This window comes from Stigmatopora argus, chromosome 17 (genome assembly GCF_051989625.1).
Source record: "Stigmatopora argus isolate UIUO_Sarg chromosome 17, RoL_Sarg_1.0, whole genome shotgun sequence".
Lineage (NCBI taxonomy): Eukaryota > Metazoa > Chordata > Actinopteri > Syngnathiformes > Syngnathidae > Stigmatopora > Stigmatopora argus.
In genome coordinates this window covers 1,306,822-1,328,421 of record NC_135403.1, presented here as the reverse complement: position 1 = coordinate 1,328,421, position 21,600 = coordinate 1,306,822, and the positions used below count along the sequence as shown (strand labels likewise).

The window sequence follows — 21,600 nt, the reverse complement described above, 5'->3', positions numbered from 1 at the left end:
GGCAGCTTATATGTGAGTAAATATGGTACCTAATTATACAAGTATTTTTCTTGTCATATTACAACTTAATTTTAAAATATGACTTTTTAATTAATTTAAATAATGAAGAAGTAGAATCTCAAATTCAGCACTAAGTACTATGTTTTCTTTCCTAGTCACGGAACAGTGGATCTAGTAGTGTATACCCTATAACAGGGGTCACCAAACTACGGCCCGCGGGCCGTATACGGCCCGCCGGCACATTTGGACCGGCCCTCTGAACAATACCAGAGACGCTATCGGATTATTATTATTTTATTTTTTTATTTTTTTTTTGGGATGCGGCCCGCCGGCACATTTGGACCGGCCCTCTGAACAATACCAGAGACGCTATCGGATTTTTTTTCCTATTTGGCCTTGAAGACTGGGACGTTTTAATCTTGTGTTTGGTTCATTGCACCCCTGCTGAGCCCACAAATCATCCCAGTGAAGCGGGGCTTCGCATTGCTTCTTTGGTGACACGCGCGGGGAGAGTGTTTCCCTTTGATGCATGCGGGCACGTCCACCGTTGCATGCACGAGCAGTGTTACCGAGACATCTGGACGATCGCAGGTGAGGGCTGAGCCCTGGGACCATCGCGGACTATTCAAGCATATTAAAACTGCAACCTGTTTGAGAACGGAATAATGGCGAAAAAGTTAGGTGAGAGAAAAATTGATTCAGAATGCAGGGTATTTAACCTGGAGTGGACAAACGATTATTTTTTTGTTCAATGCAAAGAAAAGGCTGTTTGTCTCATTTGTCAAGAGACGGTGGCGGTATTCAAAGAATACAATCATTGCCGACACTGAATCCCGTCACAAAGACAAGTACGATAGATTGCAAGGCCAAATACGAGCAGACAAACTCTCAAAGCGAAAAAGTGGACTACTATCTCAGCAGAACCAGGCATCCGTTCGGGCCAGCTTTTGGGTTGCTAAATTGATAGCAAGCAGCGGTAAGCCTTTCACTGACGGAGAGTTTGTTAAGAAATGTATGGATACTGTCGCGGAGGAGGTGTGTCCCGAGAAGAAAGATGCATTTAATGCCGTAAGTCTGTCGGTGAGTACAATGACCAGACGCGTTGAAGAAATCGGGAGTAATGTATATGCCCAGCTGCAGCAGAAGACGAAATAATTTGACTTTTTTTCATTAGCACTGGATGAAAGCACGGACGTGCAAGACACAGCGCAACTGCTCATTTTTATTCGTGGAGTTAGCGCAAACTTTGAGATTTGCGAGGATCTGGCAGCCCTCCAAAGTCTCAAAGGGACTACAACGGGAGAGGATATTTTTGACAAAGTGTGCCAAACCATGGAGAAGTTGGACCTGGACTGGTCAAAGCTAGCTAGCATCACGACTGACGGGGCTCCTAGCATGGTGGCCGAAACTCGCGGTCTAATAATGGGACGCATGAACCGGGAGTTGGAAAAAAGGGGTCTCACCGCCCCGCTACGAGTCCACTGCCAAATTCACCAGCAAGCACTGTGCTGCAAAATGTTGACGTGGGATTCTGTAATGACGGTTGTGGTGTCGTGCATAAACTTCAGAGCAAAGGGAGAAGATTGTGCATGGCACAACAGAAAGTTAATGTTCCATGGCTTTTTTTTCTATGAAGAACCCAGAGAGAGTTATTTAGTTATTATTTATTTCATAAATAGTGTTATTTATTTCCTGTTTTTTCTGTGAGGAACTCAGAGAGGGTTATTTAGTTATTATGTATTTCATTAATAGTGTTATTATATGTTTCCTGACTTTTTTTCTGTAAAGAACATGGAAAGGGTTATTTGGTTATGTGTGGCTTTCTGGAAAACAATAAAAAAAATTAAGCTCCCCTACGATCGTCACACTTTTTCTGTTACAAACTGACACCGGCCCCCCATCAGAGAAGGGAAAACTTATGTGGCCCTCACAAGAAAAAGTTTGGGGACCCCTGCCCTATAACCTCAGCAAGGTTCTAAGGGCATCAGGAGGGTCATAGTCTGCCAAAGTTGTCTAATGTCACCGATTTTATTTGTAACTTTCATGGATAGAATTCCAAGGTACAGCTGAGTCATTGAGGAGTCCGGTTATATTCATTCATTTATATTCATACCGCCCATCCTTGAAAGGGTTGCAGGGGTGCTGGAGCCTAACCCAACTGTCTTTGGGCGAACGGCAGATGACACCCTAGACTGGTAAGGCAGTTGTAGGGCACACAGAGAGATAGACAACCACTCACACTGCCACTGAGTGGGAATTTAATCCAGACTGCCCGCATCAAAGTCAAGCGGAAGAATCACTGCCCCATCGGGTGTCCTGAGTGTGGTTTGATGTGTTCATTATTTCTTCTCTGCTTTTTGCAGATTATGTAGTTCTGTTGGCTTCATCAGGGCGCAATCTTCAACTCTCAGTGTTGCGTTTCACAACTGAGTGTGAAAAAGTTGAGAGAAGTACAGCTTATATGCGCACAAATTAGACTCGAGATGCACGAAACGCCAATTGTGAAAATTGTGAATCAGGGGGTGTCTTATTGGAGAGAAATTGTAAAATTCAACGATTTTAAGTGCAATTTTAAGGGTACGGCTTCTACGCGGAGGCGGGTAATATGCGAGAAAATACGGTACAGGTTTTCTCGGCCATACAATATCAAGAAGTGTAGATATTAAACTTACACAATTATATGTATGCATAAATAATTTAAATACAGTCATACCTCGACATACGAGTGCCCTGACATACGAGCAATTTGAGATACGAGTAAAATTTTGGGCAAACATTTTGATACGAGACACATTTTGATATACGAGCATACAGCGACGCGAGAGGCTGCTCATAAGAACATCATGGGCACTGTCTTTCTGGTCGCAACTCCCTCGTGTAATGTCTCTACGAGCACTGGGCGGAGCTTTGCATTTTTTCAGTGTTTTTTTCCCGTTAGTCAGTGCGAATGGCGGAGCGAACGATAATACGAGAGGAGTATATACAGACGCTCCCCTACTTACGAACGCAATTGGTTCCAAGCGATTGTTCATAAGTTGAATTTGTTTGTAAGTTGATTCAGTGCTATATTTTGTATTATAATTTATGTTTAAGGCCGATATAAGTATATTGAAGGTTTATATAAGTACATTTGTATGTTTAAGGCTTGTATAAGTTACAAGCATTGGTTTGTACTGAAAAAAAAAATTAATAAAATGGAGAGAATATGTACAGTACTGTAGAGAGAGAGAGAGATTTATGTATTAGAAACTGGCCAAAAGAAGCGACCTAATGACGATTGCACAGTTTTCTTCTTTTTTTCATCATAAATGATGCGGTAGCACTGTATGGCATCATTCAATTGATTTGCAAACTTTGTGCAACGTTCAATATTTGGGTCCTGCTGCTCGATCTTTCTGTTTATAAATGGTACTGACGGTCGAACGATTCAATGCCCGTGAAACGCTCACCACTCTCACGCGCATCAAGCTTCGTTATTATTGCCACTCGTTTCAAATGAAATGGCTTGCCTCTTCCTTGCAACTCCCTCAATAGAAGCCTTTAGCTTTTTACCAACCATATTCAATATTGGATGCATGAGATGTTTAATGATACAAATGAAAAAGGTTCTTTGCACACTGGAGATACATTCACGCACTTCCGCATTGCAACGAAGAAGAAGGTAGATGCTGGGTGAGCTGAGCTCTCACAGCGCCAGGCGTCGGTATTAGCGGCGGAAAGAAGTACTACTCCGAAAAAGGCGCGAAATGCAAAATTGGACTTGCGAACATTTTTGGACTTAAACGCAATTTGCAGACATGTTCGTATGTACCGTTGTTCGTAAGTTGAATGTTCGTAAGTAGGGGAGCGTCTGTACTACATCTCGTTGGCAAGTGGTCGTGCGTTATCCTATTGTGAGGACATTTGTGTGCATCATTTTGGGAATATTTTGAAGGGAAGACAAAAGCAAACAACCCTTGATAGGTTGCATCTGAAAGTCAGGGTGGAGACGGGCCAAATAGAGCCAACCTGGGAGAAGAAACGTATCAAAATTTAAAACTAAATTAGAAATAAATTTAGTGTAAGGTTAGATTAAATTTATTTTTGAGTGTCTGCATCGTAATCCAAGTTCATTTAAATTTGTTTTTGTTATGTTACGAGTGCGTTGCCGTGCAAAAAGTCCCCCTCCGTCTCTCTCTGTCCCTCTCCCCTCTGTTTTTGGTGTTTTTTCAGATGGTTGGAATGAAATAATTTGTTTTTAGTTAATTCCTATGGAAAACGTTCCTTTGAGTTACGAGTAAATCGACATACGAGCTCAGTCCCGGAACGAACTAAGCTCGTATCTTGAGGTACCACTGTACTCTAGTCACTTCTGACAATAGCTCTTTTCTGGTTATTCTTAATCCAAAAAAATGACAATGGCTGTGCAGTATGATTAAGGTAAAATGATGATGATGATTGAGGATGAGGATGATTGAGGATAATTGATGAGGATGAGGGCGGAGTGTTAATATTTATTTTTCTCTGACGGACCAGCACCAGGTGACTCTGAGGACCACTGATTTAGTGCACCAGTGATTGAGAGGGATAAATCTTCTTTAAATTCGAGAGGTGTCGTCTGGTCATCAGGAGGAGCTTGTGTGGGAGGTTTTTGGCATGCAAGGAACATGCTGATGGGGAGTTGTGACTGCTGTTTCTTTTTTGTACAAATATTGTTTTGTACAAGGACACCGTCAACATGATTGCCATATTTGATGTTGTCATCAATCTCTGGAACACTTTATTTTCAAACTGTGAGCCATGTCTAAAATTTCTTCCCGTTTTCTCAAAGTACTAAGGCTAATGTTCTTCATTTTCATGGCCATCATCATTTTGGGGAACTTAAACTTCCACCTCGCCGTTCAGCCGTCTTCCCCGCCCATAGAAATCTATTTTCGAATAGGAGCGACGGCATCCGCCAGGTGCCACATTTTGCTCCTCCGCAGCATCCAGCTGTCTTACCCGCCCAGATTGCTCTATTTTTGGATACTGGCGACAGGGTCTGCCATAACGTCACCCCGTCACCGAGGCTTCCGGCTGTCCAGTCCACTCAGAAAGCTCTATTTTTGGATAAAGGCGACGGCCTCAGCCCAGTGCTCGCCATTTTTCTTCTTCAGAGCTGAGTTGAGTGACTGGGAAGTGTCTTCCACTTGCGAGTTTCAGCGGGAATTTTGACATTTTAATAAAACAATTTTATTGGTATACTACTATTATTTGGATAATACTACTATAGACTGAAGTCACAAAGTGGTAAAGTAGTAGACAGTAGACAACCATTCGCACATACATTCCCACCCCCGCTGCAAACCGATTCCGTTTGATGCATGACTTTAATCCTCTACAACCCCTTAAAAAGTCAACAACAACAATAAGTGGGATAAAGACATGTTCATAACCAATGTTCCCTCTAATTTTTCGTTGGTCTGGGCAGAAAGACAACCTCCCTGAGCGCTTTGAGTACCAGTGTGAGCGACATCATCGGTACTCGGATGATTCGCCTAAAGACGTTTCGCCGACGGACGTTTGACAGACGGACGTTTGACAGACGGGCAGGTCGCCGAATGGACGTTCCGTTGAACGGAGGTTTCGCCGAAACGGGATTCGCGCACTCGCCCCGCCCCCGAATCGTGTGTGTACAAGTTTTTCAACCTCGGCCCGCGGGCCATAAACGGCCCGTTAGGATTTTTAATCCGGCCCGCCGCCGGCGTTGTCCAAATTATAGTAAAAATCAATGATTCATTTCCCTTTGCCGCTCATCACTCTCAATTTATTAGTCTACCATCAATGGCAGCCCGGGAATAAGCACTCTTGGGTGGGCATGGCAGCCCGGGAATAAGCACACTTGGGCGGGCATGGCAGCCCGGGAATAAATAAAAAAAATATAAAAAAATAAAATCAGACTTAGGCTTGTCATCATCATTGACTAGACAAAAGCCTAATTGTCATCATACCCAGCTGCGTATGACGAAATTGAAGGTGCTTCTCCACGAAGTGCACTTTTCTCAGGCAAGGGTTCAGACTTGCTGGCATTCTGCCGTGATGGATACATCGCATCACCTCCCGAGCGCAACCAGCTCCCGGCGACTGCGAAGGTTTGCCTCACCGATGCCAACAAAGAATAAAATGGATCACTTACCTCCCACTGTCTTCCTTACTTACCTAGTCAGCCAGCAGGAGGCAGATCGCCGCCCAACGTCCTTCATCTATCCTCACCCCGAAGTTGTTACACAGAGGGGATTGTGTGTCGTGCTGCTGCAGTTTAGAGTCCTGATGGCTGTGGGAAAGAAGCTGTCCTTAAGCCTCTTTGTCCGTGCCTTGTGAGACCGGTAGCGCCTGCCAGAGGGAAGCAGCTGGAACAGGTCGTGACCAGGGTGGTCCGGGTCCCCAACAATGTTCCGAGCTCTGCTGAGGTAACGAGGGCTGGCAATATCTTCCAGTGAGGGCAGAGAGCAGCTGACGATGCTCTGGGCAGTGTTGATCACTCTCTGCATGGCCTTTTTGTCTGCTGCCGTGCTTCCAGCGTACCACACTGTGATGCCGTATGCCAGGATGCTCTCCACAGTGACTTTATAGAAGGTTACCAGAAGCTTAGTGTCCAAGTTATTCCTCCTGAGTACCCTCAAGAAATGGAGTCGTTTCTGGGCCTTCTTCACTACTGCCGTGGTGTTTGTGGACCAGGAGAGCTTGTCCGTGACGTGGACCCCCAGGAATTTAAAGGACTGGACCCTGTCTACACGAACTCCATTTATGAGGAGTGGGGCCAGATCTGTGCTCTGTTTGCGGAAGTCCAGGATTATTTCTTTAGTTTTTGTGTTGTTCAGTATGAGGTTGTTCATCAAGCACCACGAAGACAGTTTGTTGACCTCGTCTCTATAGGCCGCCTCATCCCCTTCTGAGATGAGTCCGACCACAGTGGTGTCATCAGCAAATTTGATGATATAGTTGGACTGGTGGGTTGGTGTACAGTCATAAGTGTACAGGGAGTACAGAAGAGGACTCAGTACACAGCCTTGAGGGGAGCCAGTGCTCAGTGTACTGGAGGAAGAAAGGTGGGAACCAAGTCTAACAGTTTGTGGTCGGTTGGTTAGGAAGTTCTTTATCCAACAGCAGATGGAGGAGGATAGTCCGAGGTGGGAGAGTTTGTTAGTCAGAATGTCCGGTTTCATGGTGTTGAAGGCTGAGCTATAGTCAATGAAAAGCATCCTCACGTAATTCCCATGGTGTTCCAGGTGTCTCAGTGCTGTATGTAGAGCAATGGTGATAGCATCCTCAGTGGACCTGTTAGCTGGAACTTCAGTGTATTGCTGCAGGATAGTGGCGGGGGTGTTGAGACTGGGTCTGATTTGTCAGTCTCAAAGCGGGCAAAGAAACGGTTCAGTTCCTCCGCTAGTGAGGCATCTGCGTTAACAGACATATTATTGTTATTGTAGTTGGTAATATGTCGTATTCCCTGCCACATCTTCTTTGGGTTATTGTCTGTGAAGTGCTCCTCAATTTTCTTAGTATATTCTGCCTTGGCCTTTTTAATGCCTCTTTTCAGATCAGCTCTGGCAGCTCTATATTTCATCTTGTCCCCTGATCTGAAAGCGGTGTTACGGCATTTGATGAGTGCCTGTGTCTCCTTGGTCATCCAGGGTTTTTGATTTCGAAAAACCCGTATTTGTTTATTCCTAGTGACATTGTCCATGCAGTTTTTGATATAGGAGAGTACAGCGTCCGTATAGTCCTGGAGGTTGTCGTGTTCAAAGACTTCCCACTTGGTGCGGAAAAAACAGTCCTGCAGCTGAGAAAGGGCATCCTCAGGCCAAGTTTTAATTGTCTTTATTTGTGGCCTTGTTAGCCTCCGGAATGGAGTGTATGCTGGGGTGAGGGCTAGACAGAGGTGATCTGATCCAGCTAGGTGAGGGAGGGAAGTGGCTTTGTAAGCATGTTTAATGTTAGAATAAACATGGTCAAGAGTTTTGTCTCCCCTCGTGTGACATTTTACGTATTGGATAAACTTAGGTAGAACAGTCTTTAAACATGCTCTGTTGAAGTCACCAGCAACAATACAGACTCCATCGGGATGGTCAAGCTGTTGTTTGTTTACAGCCATTAGCAGGAGGTTTAATGCCGTGTTGACGTTAGCATCAGGAGGAATATAGACCGCCGTTACTATGACGACGGCTAGCTCTCTCGGTAGATAGAAGGGCCTACATCGTACTGCCAATAGCTCTAAGTCCGGAGAACAGTGGGTGTCAATGATCCTACTGTCACCACACCATTCATTATGTATGAACAAGCAAAGTCCTCCTCCTCTGCTTTTGCCTGTTAGTTCCTTTGAACGATCGTTCCGAAAAAGTGTTCGGCTAGCTAGCGAAACCGCAGCGTCCGGGATTTGCTGGTGTAGCCACGTTTCCGTGATGAGGATAATGTTACAGTTCTTAACAAAGCTGTTGGTGGCAATTCGAAGTTCCAACTCGTCCATTTTGTGGGTGATGGATCTGGCGTTGGTCAAAAAGATACTCGGGAGCGGTGCTCAGTGTGGTTGTTGACTTAGCTTAGCAGCAAGGCCCGCCCGACAACCGCGCTTTTGCCTCCTTTCTCTCCGCCGCCTTCGCCTCCTTCGTCGTGCTTTGAGTGGGCTGACTATCCACGGAGGTCCCGGAGGTCTCGAGATGTCCTCGGGGATATCGTAGGTTCGTTGGTAGTTCGTTGTGACATCGGATATATCGCATCTCCTTCCGATAGCAATTAAGTCGTGGCGACTGTAGGAAAAGTTTGCCTCGCAGATGTTGGTAAATAACGATAGGATTGAGAAAAGAATACACCAAACTGGAGAGCCAAAAGCCGCTGCATCCGTGTGCGCCGCCATTTAAGCACTCTTGGGCGGGCAGATGTAGCAGAACCGAGCCGTAAAACGACAGCAATCGGGTCAAATCCATCCTAAAACAGCATTTAATGATTAAATACAAATACTGGAGCTCTTTGGACATTAGAACTGAGCCCAGGGAAGGGAATTCCTCGGTAAAATGTCGCGATGATGTCGCGATGGAGGCAAAAAAACGTCTATATACGTCCATTCGCCAAACGGCTCAAAATGCTCTCAAATTCGGTCAAATCCAGCTGAAAACAGTGTTTAATGATTAAATACAAATACTAGTATTTGTATTTAATCATTAAACTAACAAATACAAGTATTTGTATTTAATCATTAAACTAACAAATACTAGTATTTGTATTTAATCATTAAACTAACAAATACTAGTATTTGTATTTAATCATTAAACTAACAAATACTAGTATTTGTATTTAATCATTAAACTAACAAATACTAGTATTTGTATTTAATCATTAAACGCTGTTTGAACGAACGTTCATTCGGCGACCTGTCTGTCTGTCAAACGTCCGTCGGCAAAACGTCTTTAGGCAAACATCCGGTCACGACATCATCATCATTGCTCGCTATGGGCACACCAATGTATCACACCTGCCACAAGCAGGTGCATGTCAATGTTCCCTCTAATTTTTCATGTAAAACATGCTGTAAAACACGAAAAACATAAGAGTGGACAGAGATACTGCCACTGGCTGCCGCTTAAACAGCGGCATCATGGGGAAAGGGGTAAAAAAAAAAAAACTTTTTTTTTTTTACTGCACGCCATATGATTGCTGCTGCGCACAGAAGACGAGAGTCGTGCGCAATTGCGCACGCGCGCAGCTTAGAGAGAACATTGTTCATAACTCCAAAAGGACGAATGTGAAAACGCATGTGCTTTTATAAAAATATTTTGGGGCAACAATTCATTAAATTGCGTTGATCTTCACCATTTTATAGATGACAGTAATCCTCGAATATCGCGGCTTCACGACATCGCGTTTTTTTCCTTGGGGAATTTTTTTTGGTTAATTTATTTTTTTAAGTTCATAAAAATATGAAAACCACGCTGAAATTCGCAAGCGGAAGCCACTCCCCTGTCCTCCGCTTGCTACTAGGGCTCACCACTGAAGTTAAAAAAATAAAAAATTAAAAAAACATTTAAATAGGGATGACCCTACTTCGCGGTTTTTCATTTATCGCGGCCAAGTCTGGTCTACATTAACCACGATAATCGAGGGATTACTGTACACTAAAATGGAAATTCACAGTTTAAATCGGTTAACAAGAGACGTGAGACAATTATATGGATTGATATTTTTTGTTAGGATTGGCTTGTTATTGTTTTTCCATTGCTTTCTCCCTGTGTTCAGATGTTAGAATTAGTTATTAAAGTTTTTGTTTGAGCACCACTTCCCTCGTCCTCGCCTTCTTCCCTGCGATTGGTTCCCATTCCTCGTTTCCTCGCCCCGTCGTCTTGCCAAAGACATAACAATTTGAAAATAATAAAATGCCGTATTATTCTACTGCAGGCTCAGAGAAACATTCAGAAATTCGCTGTTGTCTTCAGAATTATATTCTGGTATGGATGCTTCACACGTACATGATTATGTTAACAGTGGAGAGATTGTAAATGCATGAGCATCAATGCTAACAAGCGCCAGGAGTGTTATTTACAGCACGGAAAAAAACTCAAAATATAATGATATTAAAGACTTAAAGGTCCTGTAAAGTAAAAAAAAATCAAGTATGTGAAGTAAGGCTTTACAATTGGATTGTCCTGTCAGTGCTAGGATTCTGTAGGTATGTTTTCATAACATTTTCAACCAGATTTCATGTAGAATTTAGAAGAAAATCATCAGAATTACCATCTTTAAAGATCTACTGCCTCTTGGTAGTGAGAACAAATAATATTCATGAGTCTTAATCTCATAATATTAAAAAAAAATTCCAGTAATATTTTTACTCTAATCCCCATAATATTTTCCATTTAAGGGTGGTCTGGCCAGGATCACCCTAGGTCAACCTCTTGAGGTGGCCTACGGCAGTCAGGTGACCCTGAGAAGTGCCGCCTCCCGCCCCATCCCGTGTTGGCTGCAGTCTCGTAAAGCTAACTATCCAGTCAGGTGAGGTGGCAAAGGAAGGCAACACCCAGTGGGCATCACCCAGTGAATTGGTGCATGTTATTGGTGCATGTTATTGGTGCAGGTACGACAGTGGCCGTGGCAGCTCTCACCAGCAGCAGGTCACCTGCCACCACCTTAAGGATGTCAACAACTGGTGGATAGTCAAGAACCCTAGCAGGTAAGCGAGGCGGGGTGAGATGTTATCTTATGTGACTAACCCAGTTGTGTCCAACTTTCCCTCCACTTTCATTTGCTAAACAGAAGATAATAATTGGGGTTGAGGAGGGATGAGTCATCAATTTATCGTTGTGGTGGCGTTTGTCCCAATGATCTTAGGAGCTATGTTGTCTGGGGCCTTGTGTCCTTGGTAGCATCACCCATAGCACACTGGTCCTAGGTGAGGGACCACACAAAGCATGATTCAGAAGACCTCTTATGATGAATAGCACCTTTAAACGGCATTTTCCCTCACACGGACACAGATCACTGGGGTCCCACTCTGGACCCAGGCCTGGATGGTAAGCGCCAGATCTACACCCATGAGGCCCGGCCGGGCACAGCCCGTAAAGGCTACATGGGTTCCTCTTCCCATGGGCTCAGAATTTGTGGGAGGGGACAAATCACATCCTAGTTGTGAGTTGGTTCTGATGGTGGGGTAGGATGCTGGTGCGGCTCGGCAGACCCAAACGTTTTGTGAGGCTCTGCTGGAAACGCCTAGAAGAGACCCCGTGAGAAGAAGTTTAAATTTTCACCTCTGACAGAGCTTTTCTCGTGAAGAGGTGGGGGACTTTGCGTCCAAGTGGACCATGTTGAGTGCCGCTATTGCTGAGGTGGCAGACCGGAGCTGCGGCCGCAAGGTACTCGGTGCCTGTCATGGCAGCAACCCCAGAACCCGGTGGTGCACAACAGCGGTATAGGGTGCCGTTAGACTGAAGAAGGAGGCCTTTTTGGTTCACGGGACTCCGGAGCCAGCTGACAGGTACAGACTGTCCATCGGCCTGCTGCTCTAGTGGTCTCCGAAGCGAAAACACAGGCTTCCGTCCGGGTGGAGGAAATTTTGTTTCAGCATCAAACGTCTCAGAAGGGGAAAGCGGTTCACCATCAGCACACTGAGATGGAGGGCTGACTTCAACTCGGGATGTTGTGAATCGGTGGGCCGAATACTGTGAAGACCTCAACTCCACCGACACGCCTTCCCATGAGGAAGCCGAGCCTGAGGACTCTGAAGCGAATTCTTCGATCTCTGGGGTTGAAGTCACTGAGTTGGTCAAAAAGCTCCTCGGTGGCCAGGCCCTGGGTGTGGATGAGATCCGCCCGGAGTTTCTAAAGAGTCTGGCTGTTGTGGGGTTGTCTCGGTTGACATGCCTCTGCAACATCGCGTGGACATCAGGGATAGTGCCTCTGGATTGGCAGGTCCCCCTTTTTAAAAGGGGGGGGACTGGATGATGTGTTCCAATTATAGGGCAATCACACTCCACAGCCTCCTCGGGAAGGTCTATTCGGGGGGTCCTGGAGAGGAGGATCTGCCGGGAGGTCAAATCTTGGATTCAGGCGGAGCAGTGTGATTTTCATCCTGGCCGTGGAACAGTGGATAAGCTCTATAACGTCGGTGGAGTTCTCTGGGGGCCATGGACTTTGCCCAACAAGTCTACATGTGCTTTGTGGACTTGGAGAAGGCCGTATCCCCGAGGAGTCCTGGGGGGGCTCTATGACCGGTGCCAGAGTCAGGTCCGCATGGCCGACATAAAGACAGTATGTCGGATCCATTTACAGTGGAGTTTGGAGTCTGCCAAGCCTGCCCATGTCACAGATTCTGTCGGTAACTTTTATGGACAGAATACCTGGACTCAGCCGTGGCGTTGAGGGTGTCCAGTTGGGTGGTCTCAGTATTGCATCCATGCTTTTTTTAGATGATGTGGTTCTGTTCCTCAAGCCGTGATCTCCAACTCTTACTGGATCGATAAATATAAAGTATGAAGCAATCAGAATAAGAATCAGTACAGACGCTCCCCTACTTACGAACGAGTTAGGTTCCGAGCGATTGTTCATAAGTTGAATTTGTTTGTAAGTTGATTCAGTGCTATATTTTGTATTATAATTTATGTTTAAGGCCTATATAAGTATATTGAAGGTTTATATAAGTGCATTTGTATGTTTAAGGCTTGTATAAGTAACACGCATTGGTTTGTACTAAAAAAACATTTAATAAAATGGAGAGAATATGTACAGTACTGGAGAGAGAGAGAGAGAGAGAGAGAGAGAGAGAGAGAGAGAGAGAGAGAGAGAGAGAGAGAGAGAGAGAGAGAGAGAGAGAGAAAGAGAGAGAGAGAGATTTATGTATTAGAAACTGGGCGAAAGAAGCGATCTAACGACGATTGCACAGTTTGCTTCTTTTTTTCATCATAAATGATGCGGTAGCACTGTATGGCATCATTAAATTGATTTGCAAACTTTGTGCAACGTTCAATATTTGGGTCCTGCTGCTCGATCTTTCTGTTTATAAATGGTACTGACGGTCGAACGATTCAAGTTGTATGCCCATGCAACGCTCACCACTCTCACGCGCATCAAGCTTCGTTATTATTGCCACTCGTTTCAAATGAAATGGCTTGCCTCTTCCTTGCACCTCCCTCACTAGAAGCCTTTCACTTTTCACCAACCATATTGAATAGTGGCTGCACGAGATATTTCATGATAAAAATGAAAAAGGTTCTTTGCGCACTGGAGATACGTCACGCACTTACGCAACTTACGCAACTTACGCAATTTACGCAACTTACGCAACTTACGCACAGCAACGAACTGGGCAGAGGAAGGTGGATGCTGGGTGAGCTGAGCGCTCACAGCGCCAGGCGTCGGTATTAGCGGCGGAAAGAAGCACTACTCGGAAAAAGTCGCGCAATACAAAATTGAATTTACGAACATTTTTCGACATAAACGCAATTTGCAGACATGTTCGTATGTACCGTTGTTCGTAAGTCGTATGTTCGTAAGTAGGGGAGCGTCTGTACCTCCAAATCTGAGACCACCTCCAAATCTTAGACTATGTTCCAAAGTAGAAAAAAGGTGGCATGCCCTCTCTGGGTCAGGGAGGAGGTCCTCCTTTCCCCAAGTGGAGGAGTTTAAGTATCTTGGGGTCTTGTTCACGAGTGCGGTAAGAAAGGAGCTGGCGATCGACAGGTGGATCTGTGCTATATCTGCAGGGATGTGGACTCTACATCGGTCCGCCGTGGTGAAGAAGGAGCTGAGCTGAAATCTGATCACTATTTACCGGTCGATCTACATTCCCACTTAGAGGAGGCCACCTAGGACACGCTGGGGAGGTTGTCTCCTGGCTGGCCCAGGAACGCCTTGGGATCCTCCCGGAAGAGCTGGATGAAGGCCTCCAATACATTTTTTTCTGGGAGGGACGAATGAACGACCAAACATTCAAAATAAATTGGACCATGGCAGCCAATAAATGACCAGAACATATATCCCAAAATTTAGAGGGAAGTGACAAATAATTCAAAATCTACATCAAATCACCTGGGAATGCCTCAAAATAGAGTGGTACCTCCAGCTACAGATACAAAATGTTCAGGATACAAAACCCTGTCATATGCGAATTACTGTTCCAATATATGAAAACAAGATTCAAGTAATGAAATCTCCAAAATATAAATACATTTTCTGTATGTTATTTTACATTTAAATTGGATTGGATAACTATTCATCCCGTATTCGGGAAATTTCGTTGTCACAGTAGCAAGAGGGTGAGGTTGCAGAAATTGGAAAGGCATTTTAGACATATTGTCGCAGTAGGGTTATGTTATGTTCCTATTTGCTGTCTCACAACAACAACTCTCTTTCGACCGCCATTTGTCGTCACGGAGTTCGAAATGTTTTTTTTTTATATGTGTGGTAAAAGCGACCTTGTTCTTGATTTAAAATTTCTGGTACGAATGAAATGAATAAGTTGGCCCTGTTACCCATCAAAGAAAAACAGAAGATGTTAAAGAAAATAAGAAAGTGCCATGCGGTTTACGGATATTGCAAAGCAATATGGCTGTAACCCACCTACCATCACTACAATATTGAAGCTGAAAAAAAAACCTTTAAGAGGATGAATTCTTCACATGGCCTCTGTAATTTCAAAAAAAGAAAACACAGAGCGCTGTGCGCTAAAAAGCAGGAAAGAAAAAATGCAAGTGACAGAAAAAGTATGACACCACAAGAAACAACATTCTTTGGGTCAACATTAATCACCAGGCTTATCATTCTCTGGTCTCGGCTGCTGGTGCAGGATTAAAGGCAGAGCAGTGAGGACACCGTCTCACCCATTCAAATATGGCGTCCTTCCCACCTGGTACCCACCAATGAGTTTAAATATTCAACCACGTTTGATTCTAACCCACATGTCCTGGCGTGTGATAAGTGGGAATTACATCAAACAGATTTTGTGAAAGTACAGGTAGGCAGGCCACCTTTCTACCAAACTCCCAGCAAGCCTTTTTCTGCCCCCTTTTTCTCCCAGGATTCAATTTCATCAGTAGGGCAATCAGCATGTTTTTCAGCAATTTGAGTAACACTTAAGTAAGGGGAGTCTGACGAATCTTTTATTTGTACAGCAGTGAGTGAATAGCCTGCAGCTGTTTTAGCCGCTTTATCAGCAAATGCATTTCCTATTGCCTCAAAGTTAGTCATTTTCGAATGTTCAATACATTTAATAATTGCAATAGATCTGGGTTTGTTCAAATTTGCCAACAAAGTTGACCAGTGGCCTTTATTTGCCACAGGTTTGCCACTCGCTGTCAGACATCCATTAGATGCCCAATCATGAAGTCCTTATTTAACATTGTTCCATATATTATCATTTTCCCTTTTAATCACTGCCCAACCGGACTGTAGATCTCCAGAGGGAGTGCAAAAACAACATCGGTCTGTGAACAGAGAAATAGACATCTCATTTGGAGATGCGGAAATTCCTGTTCTAAGCATTCTGTCATGTATAACTTTTTCCTCAAACCTTCCTGGATAGCATCTGCCATGTTAACCATTTGAGGAATAAATTGTATGTGAGGTTGTTGTAGCGTCTGTAGGATCTTATTTCTCCTGCGTTTGGAAAAAGTGAACAGTTGTGAATTGACAAAAGCTGACAGTGAGGCAGAAGTGTGTACTATTAGCGGATGCGGATGGGCCAAAACAACATATGCAACCTTTTCGTTTAGCAAAGCCAAAGCTGCGGCATATCTTTCACAACAATCTTTCGATCTTGCTACAACAGGCTCTGGAAGTACACTGGCCTATTGCAGCACTTTTCTGGTTGAGCCTATCATTTGATACAGCACTTCCACTGCCGATTCCACTTTATTTGACACATCAAGATGAAAAGGTACCTTGTAATTTCGCAATGCAAGGGCCGTTGCTTGGCACATTTCTTGCTTCAATTTAATGAAGGCATGCTCCTTCATGTGTCAATTGAAGTCTAGCTGATAAATTACGCAAGCCTGCTCTTTTTGCGACTTGGTGTAAAGCAGCAGCCTTTTCCGTAAACCCTGGGATGTAACATCTACTGTATCCTACAAGGCCTAAAAAAGACAGCATTTGAGACACAGTTTCGGGTTTAGGAAAATGTTACCTCTCTGCTTAGGTGATGGAGACGGTATGTGCTAGAATTCTCCCTAAAAAGGAAACTAATGGCCTTGCGCATTGCAATTTGTCTCTTGAAACATTAAGTCCATGTTCTCCCAAAAACAGGAGCAAGTCAAAAGTCGCTTTTAGACAAATGTCAACACTCGGTGCTGCCAACAAAAAGTCATCAACATATTGTAATAGGAAAACCTTATCTGGAAGGAACAGTCTTGAGAGCAGTTTCCTGAGCTCATCATTAAAGATTCCAGGTGACAGCAAGAGGCCTTGAGGCAGTCTATTGTATGTAAATTGTTGTCCCTGATAAGAGAAAGCAAGATACTTGCCCATCTCTTCAGCCAAAGGCACACAGAAAAATGCATTTGACAATTCAATTACTCTGAAAATTTTGCATTCATCATTGAGGACTGAAAAAATTGTGAACGGATTAGGTACAGCATTGATAGGTGTTTCTACATTATTATTTATTTGTCTAAGGTCATGTAGCAATCTGACTGGCAGAATTTCCTTTTGAATCGGAAAAAATGGTGTGTTCCATTACTGGTTGTTTTTCTCAGCACACCTGCATTTTCCTATTCCATCAATGTCACTTGGAATTTGTCAACAATGTCAGCTTTGAATGGATATTGATTTACCATATTTACTCGCATATAAGCCGCTATTGTCGGACAAAAAAACGTTGACTGAATCAAGGGTACGGCCCACATGCGCACAAAAGCACGACATGCGCGAAACTGCAAGTTGATGTCGATGACACGATGACGTCATGACAAAATGGTGCCGTCGTGACGTCACAACGCAAGACAATGGGGCAATATACAGTAATTTATTTCAAAATAAAGAAAAGATAAACAGACAAAACGCCAAACAAAATGTATTTTGACGTCTATGAATATAATAAACCGTATCTTGCATAAAACATGAAAAAACTCACTTTCCCGTCACTGCTCGCTCGGGGCACGGCCATCTTACCGTAGTTAAACGTGCTCAGACTGGCCAGACTTGAGTACACATACTTGTGTGTGCTATTGCTCACTGGGGGCACCGCCATCTTGCCGTAGTTAAATGTGCTCTGACCGTAGCTTTTACCATGTCAGCACATCACAATAGTTAAGGCTGATCGAAGGTCGTGCGGTCAATCGTTAAAATATAAACCTTGATACCTACCTAATGTATATGGTATTATTGCACCCAGAGACTTGGTGAACACTACGTGTAGCGAGCGCTATGGGCATATTTCCTGGTTGTGCTTACGTTACTTCCTTTTCGAATTTGACTACATGCAAACAAAACACCCTCCCTTTCAGAACACAGAAAGGAAAAGATTGTACACTTGTGATAATGAAATAAAACAAAATTACGCTTTGATTTTTTTTCTTTTTATTTCTTGTTCGAAAGTGACAACTATTGCAGGAATATGAACCATCGAAAAAAATCGAGACACTTCAAAATCAGAAGCAATTTGGCCGGCACAGTTTAAACTTCTGCTAAGAAAATTTCAGTTTATGTCATTAAAAAGCATCGGGTTGTCATCAAAATAGACTTGTTTCTTTTTTCAAATTGAAAATTTTGAAATTTTGTATTTACAAAGACAGGCATACCAACTTATGACACTGACCCTAATAATATGATTTTGATTCATACAGTATCTCAGTAACACCAGGTGATGATATTTCTCAAGATTTTCCCTTCAAAATAACACATTTGCACTCCCTATTTAAATACATGAATATGGAGGCAAAAATTGACAATCAGGGGGCGGCTCCTACGTGAGAAATTGTAAAATTCAACAATCTTAAGGCAATTTTAATTTTAAGGCTTATACGCTCGAGCGGCTTATATGCGAGTAAAAGCGGTAGTTATTTTATATGCGAAAAATCTGTTTGAGATACGAGCAAATTGACATACGAGCTTTGTCCTGGAACGCATTAAGCTTGTATCTCTAGGTATTACTGTAGAGATATTCGTAAGTGGCACCACTGTATTTCTTCTGCTACTTCCTTTGGTAACACTGGCCACCATTAACAAAAATCATTACCCCTACAATGAACATAACAATTATCATCACATTTAACACAACAGTTATCCTATCATATTGCCCGATCTAGTAAAAGTCAAATTATTGGTCGGTCTTTTCAATATTTTAAGGTGCGCCTTTGAATCACAGGGCCGAGTTGTCCGTGGGCCGTCCTCCTCACGTGGTGCGTCACGGCGATGTGGTCCAATTACTTCATGGGATGACGTCCCGCTTCCTCAACAGGTGATAGGTTTGCTCCTTATGCGCAAGTGATTCCCACTGACCCACATTTTTTTCTCGCAGCCACGACGTCGCCGCCCCTCTAAGTCCCCACGCCCAAGAAGTGTCGGGGTACGTGGACTTCAACGTTTCGATGCACGTGCAGAACCTCTGGAAAGTGGTGGGTCGCCTCACATTTACTTGTTGGCCAATTACCCTTACCCTCAATAGTGTTAGGGTAGCACATCTAACATAAAACAGTAGTCGAACGCATAGATATCATATCAGTCAGGCTAATTTTAGTTGTTTTTTCCAAGAAATGAAATTGTTTTATTGGAAAACAGTTCATACGTGTTTGTAGGACATTGAACACACCAGAAGAGATAATACTCTAGACCAGGAGTCTCAAACCGATTCCGTAAAGGGCCGCAGTGGGTCCTGGTCTTTGTTTCAACCGATCCAGTGTCGACAGTTTAACCAATGAGGAGTCTTCTAAAATAAGTAGCACCTGGCTGCAATCAACTGATCGCACTTGCAAAAGGTGTCCGCTTGTTCGGTTTGAATGAAAACATGCACCCCCTGTGGCCCTTTGAGGACCGGTTTGAGACCGCTTCTCTAGACCATGTTTATTCTAACATCAAACATGCTTATAGAGCCACACCCCTCCCTCACCTTGCTGGATGCGACCATCTCTGCCTGTCCCTCAGCCCCTCATACACCCCACTCCGGAGGCAAACAAGGCCACAAATAAAGATAATAAAAACATGGGCTGAGGACGCCCTTTCTCAGGTGCAGGACTGTTTTTCCCGCACCATTTGGGAACTTTTTGAACACCACAACCTCCAGGACTACACGGACACAGTACTTTCCTACATCAAAAACTGTACGGACACTGTCACTGTTAATAAACTTATCCCGGTTTTTCCTAACCAAAAACCCTGGATGACCAGTGAGACACAGGCACTCATTAAATGCCGTAACACCGCCTTCAGGTAAGGGGACAAGTGCCTCATGGTTGAGGTTTACCCATGTTTACAATTACAGGACTAAATACTTATTTGCCCCACTGTATATATACACATATACTTAGATATATATACTCCACCTGGGTACTCGGATGATTCGCCTAAAGACGTTTCGCCGACGGACGTTTGACAGACGGACAGGTCGCCGAATGGACGTTCCACCGAACGGTCATTCGGCCGAACGGAGGTTCGGCCGAACGAAGGTTTCGCCGAAACGGGATTCGCGCGCTCGCCCCGCCCCCGGATTGTGTGTGTACAAGTTTTTCAACCTCGGCCCGCGGGCCATATACGGCCCGTTAGAATTTTTAATCCGGCCCGCCGCCGGCGTTGTCCAAATTATAGTAAAAATCAATGATTCATTTCCCTTTGCCGCTCATCACTCTCAATTTATTAGTCTACCGTCAATGGCAGCCCGGGAATAAGCACTCTTGGGCAGGCATGTCAGCCCGGGAATAAGCACTTTTGGGCGGGCAGATGTAGCAGAACCGAGCCGTGAAATGACAGCAATCAGGTCTAATCCATCCTAAAACAGCATTTAATGATCAAATACTGGAGCTCTTTGGACATTAAAACCGAGCCCAGGGAAGTGAATTCCTCGGTAAAATGTCGCGATGATGTCGCGATAAGGCAAAAAAACGTATATATACATCCATTCGCCAAACGTTTCAAAATGCTCTCAAATTCGGTCAAATCCAGCCGAAAACAGCGTTTAATGATTAAATACAAATACTAGTATTTGGATATACAATACTAGTATTGTATTTTATACTAGTATTTTATTTAAAAGAAGACAAAGGAAATTCGTATATTCTTCGTCGTCTTCCTTCTTTCTTTTTTTGCTTGGTATTCCCATAGGTATCGTGTATACAGACTAGATGTCCGATGCGCGTTGTGAGGCAACGGAGCTAGACGTCGTCGCTTGTCGGCCATTTTAAGAACAGGGCTATTCATCAAACGGCTCAAAATGCTCTCAAATTCGGTCAAATCCAGCCGAAAACATCGTTTAATGATTAAATACAAATACTAGTATTTGTATATACAATACTAGTATTTGTATTTAATCATTAAATGCTGTTTTAGGATGGATTTGACCCGATTGAACTCGGTTCTGCTACATCTGCCCGCCCAAGAGTGCTTAATCCCGGGCTGACATGCCCGCCCAAGAGTGCTTATTCCCGGGCTGCCATTGACGGTAGACTAATAAATTGAGTGATGAGCGGCAAAGGGAAATGAATCATTGATTTTTACTATAATTTGGACAACACCGGCGGCGAGCCGGATTAAAAATCCTAACGGGCCGTATATGGCCCGCGGGCCGAGGTTGAAAAACATGTACACACAATCCGGGGGCGGGGCGAGCGCGCGAATCCCGTTTCTGCGAAACCTCCGTTCGGCCAAACCTCCGTTCGGCCAAACCTCCGTTCGGCTAAACCTCCGTTCGGCCAAACCTCCGTTCGACTGAGGTTCGGCCGAACGACTGTTCGGCCGAATGACCGTTCGGTGGAACGTCCATTCGGCGACCTGTCCGTCTGTCAAACGTCTTTAGGCGAATCATCCGGCCACGCTCCACCTGACAATAGTCATGTTTCAGGACATCATCAACCGTGTGGAAGATTCCCAAGTGTGGAAAACCATTGTGTCGGAGGTTCGCTTGGTTCATGTCAACACGTCAGCCATCCTCAAGGTACCGCCTCCTGCTTGCCTGGT

The 21,600-nt window shown here is 44.1% G+C and overlaps 1 protein-coding gene across 4 annotated transcripts in view; it reads left to right on the top strand.

Annotated features, from left to right (window-relative positions):
- pomt1 (protein-O-mannosyltransferase 1) overlaps positions 1-21,600 on the top strand; it is a 123,438-nt gene that overhangs the window by 57,139 nt on the left and 44,699 nt on the right. For 3 of the 4 annotated variants that reach the window (XR_013305878.1, XM_077624464.1, XM_077624467.1), the window contains 5 exons: positions 10,871-11,001; positions 11,084-11,179; positions 18,800-18,892; positions 18,953-19,049; positions 21,485-21,577. Coding sequence is in view for 3 of the 4 variants with exons in the window: in XM_077624464.1 (XP_077480590.1) it covers positions 10,871-11,001; positions 11,084-11,179; positions 18,800-18,892; positions 18,953-19,049; positions 21,485-21,577 (510 nt within the window). In the remaining variant the exon portion in view is untranslated. Of the gene's footprint in view, positions 1-10,870; positions 11,002-11,083; positions 11,180-18,799; positions 18,893-18,952; positions 19,050-21,484; positions 21,599-21,600 lie in introns of all 4 variants that reach the window. The other variant, XM_077624466.1, reaches the window with a different exon arrangement.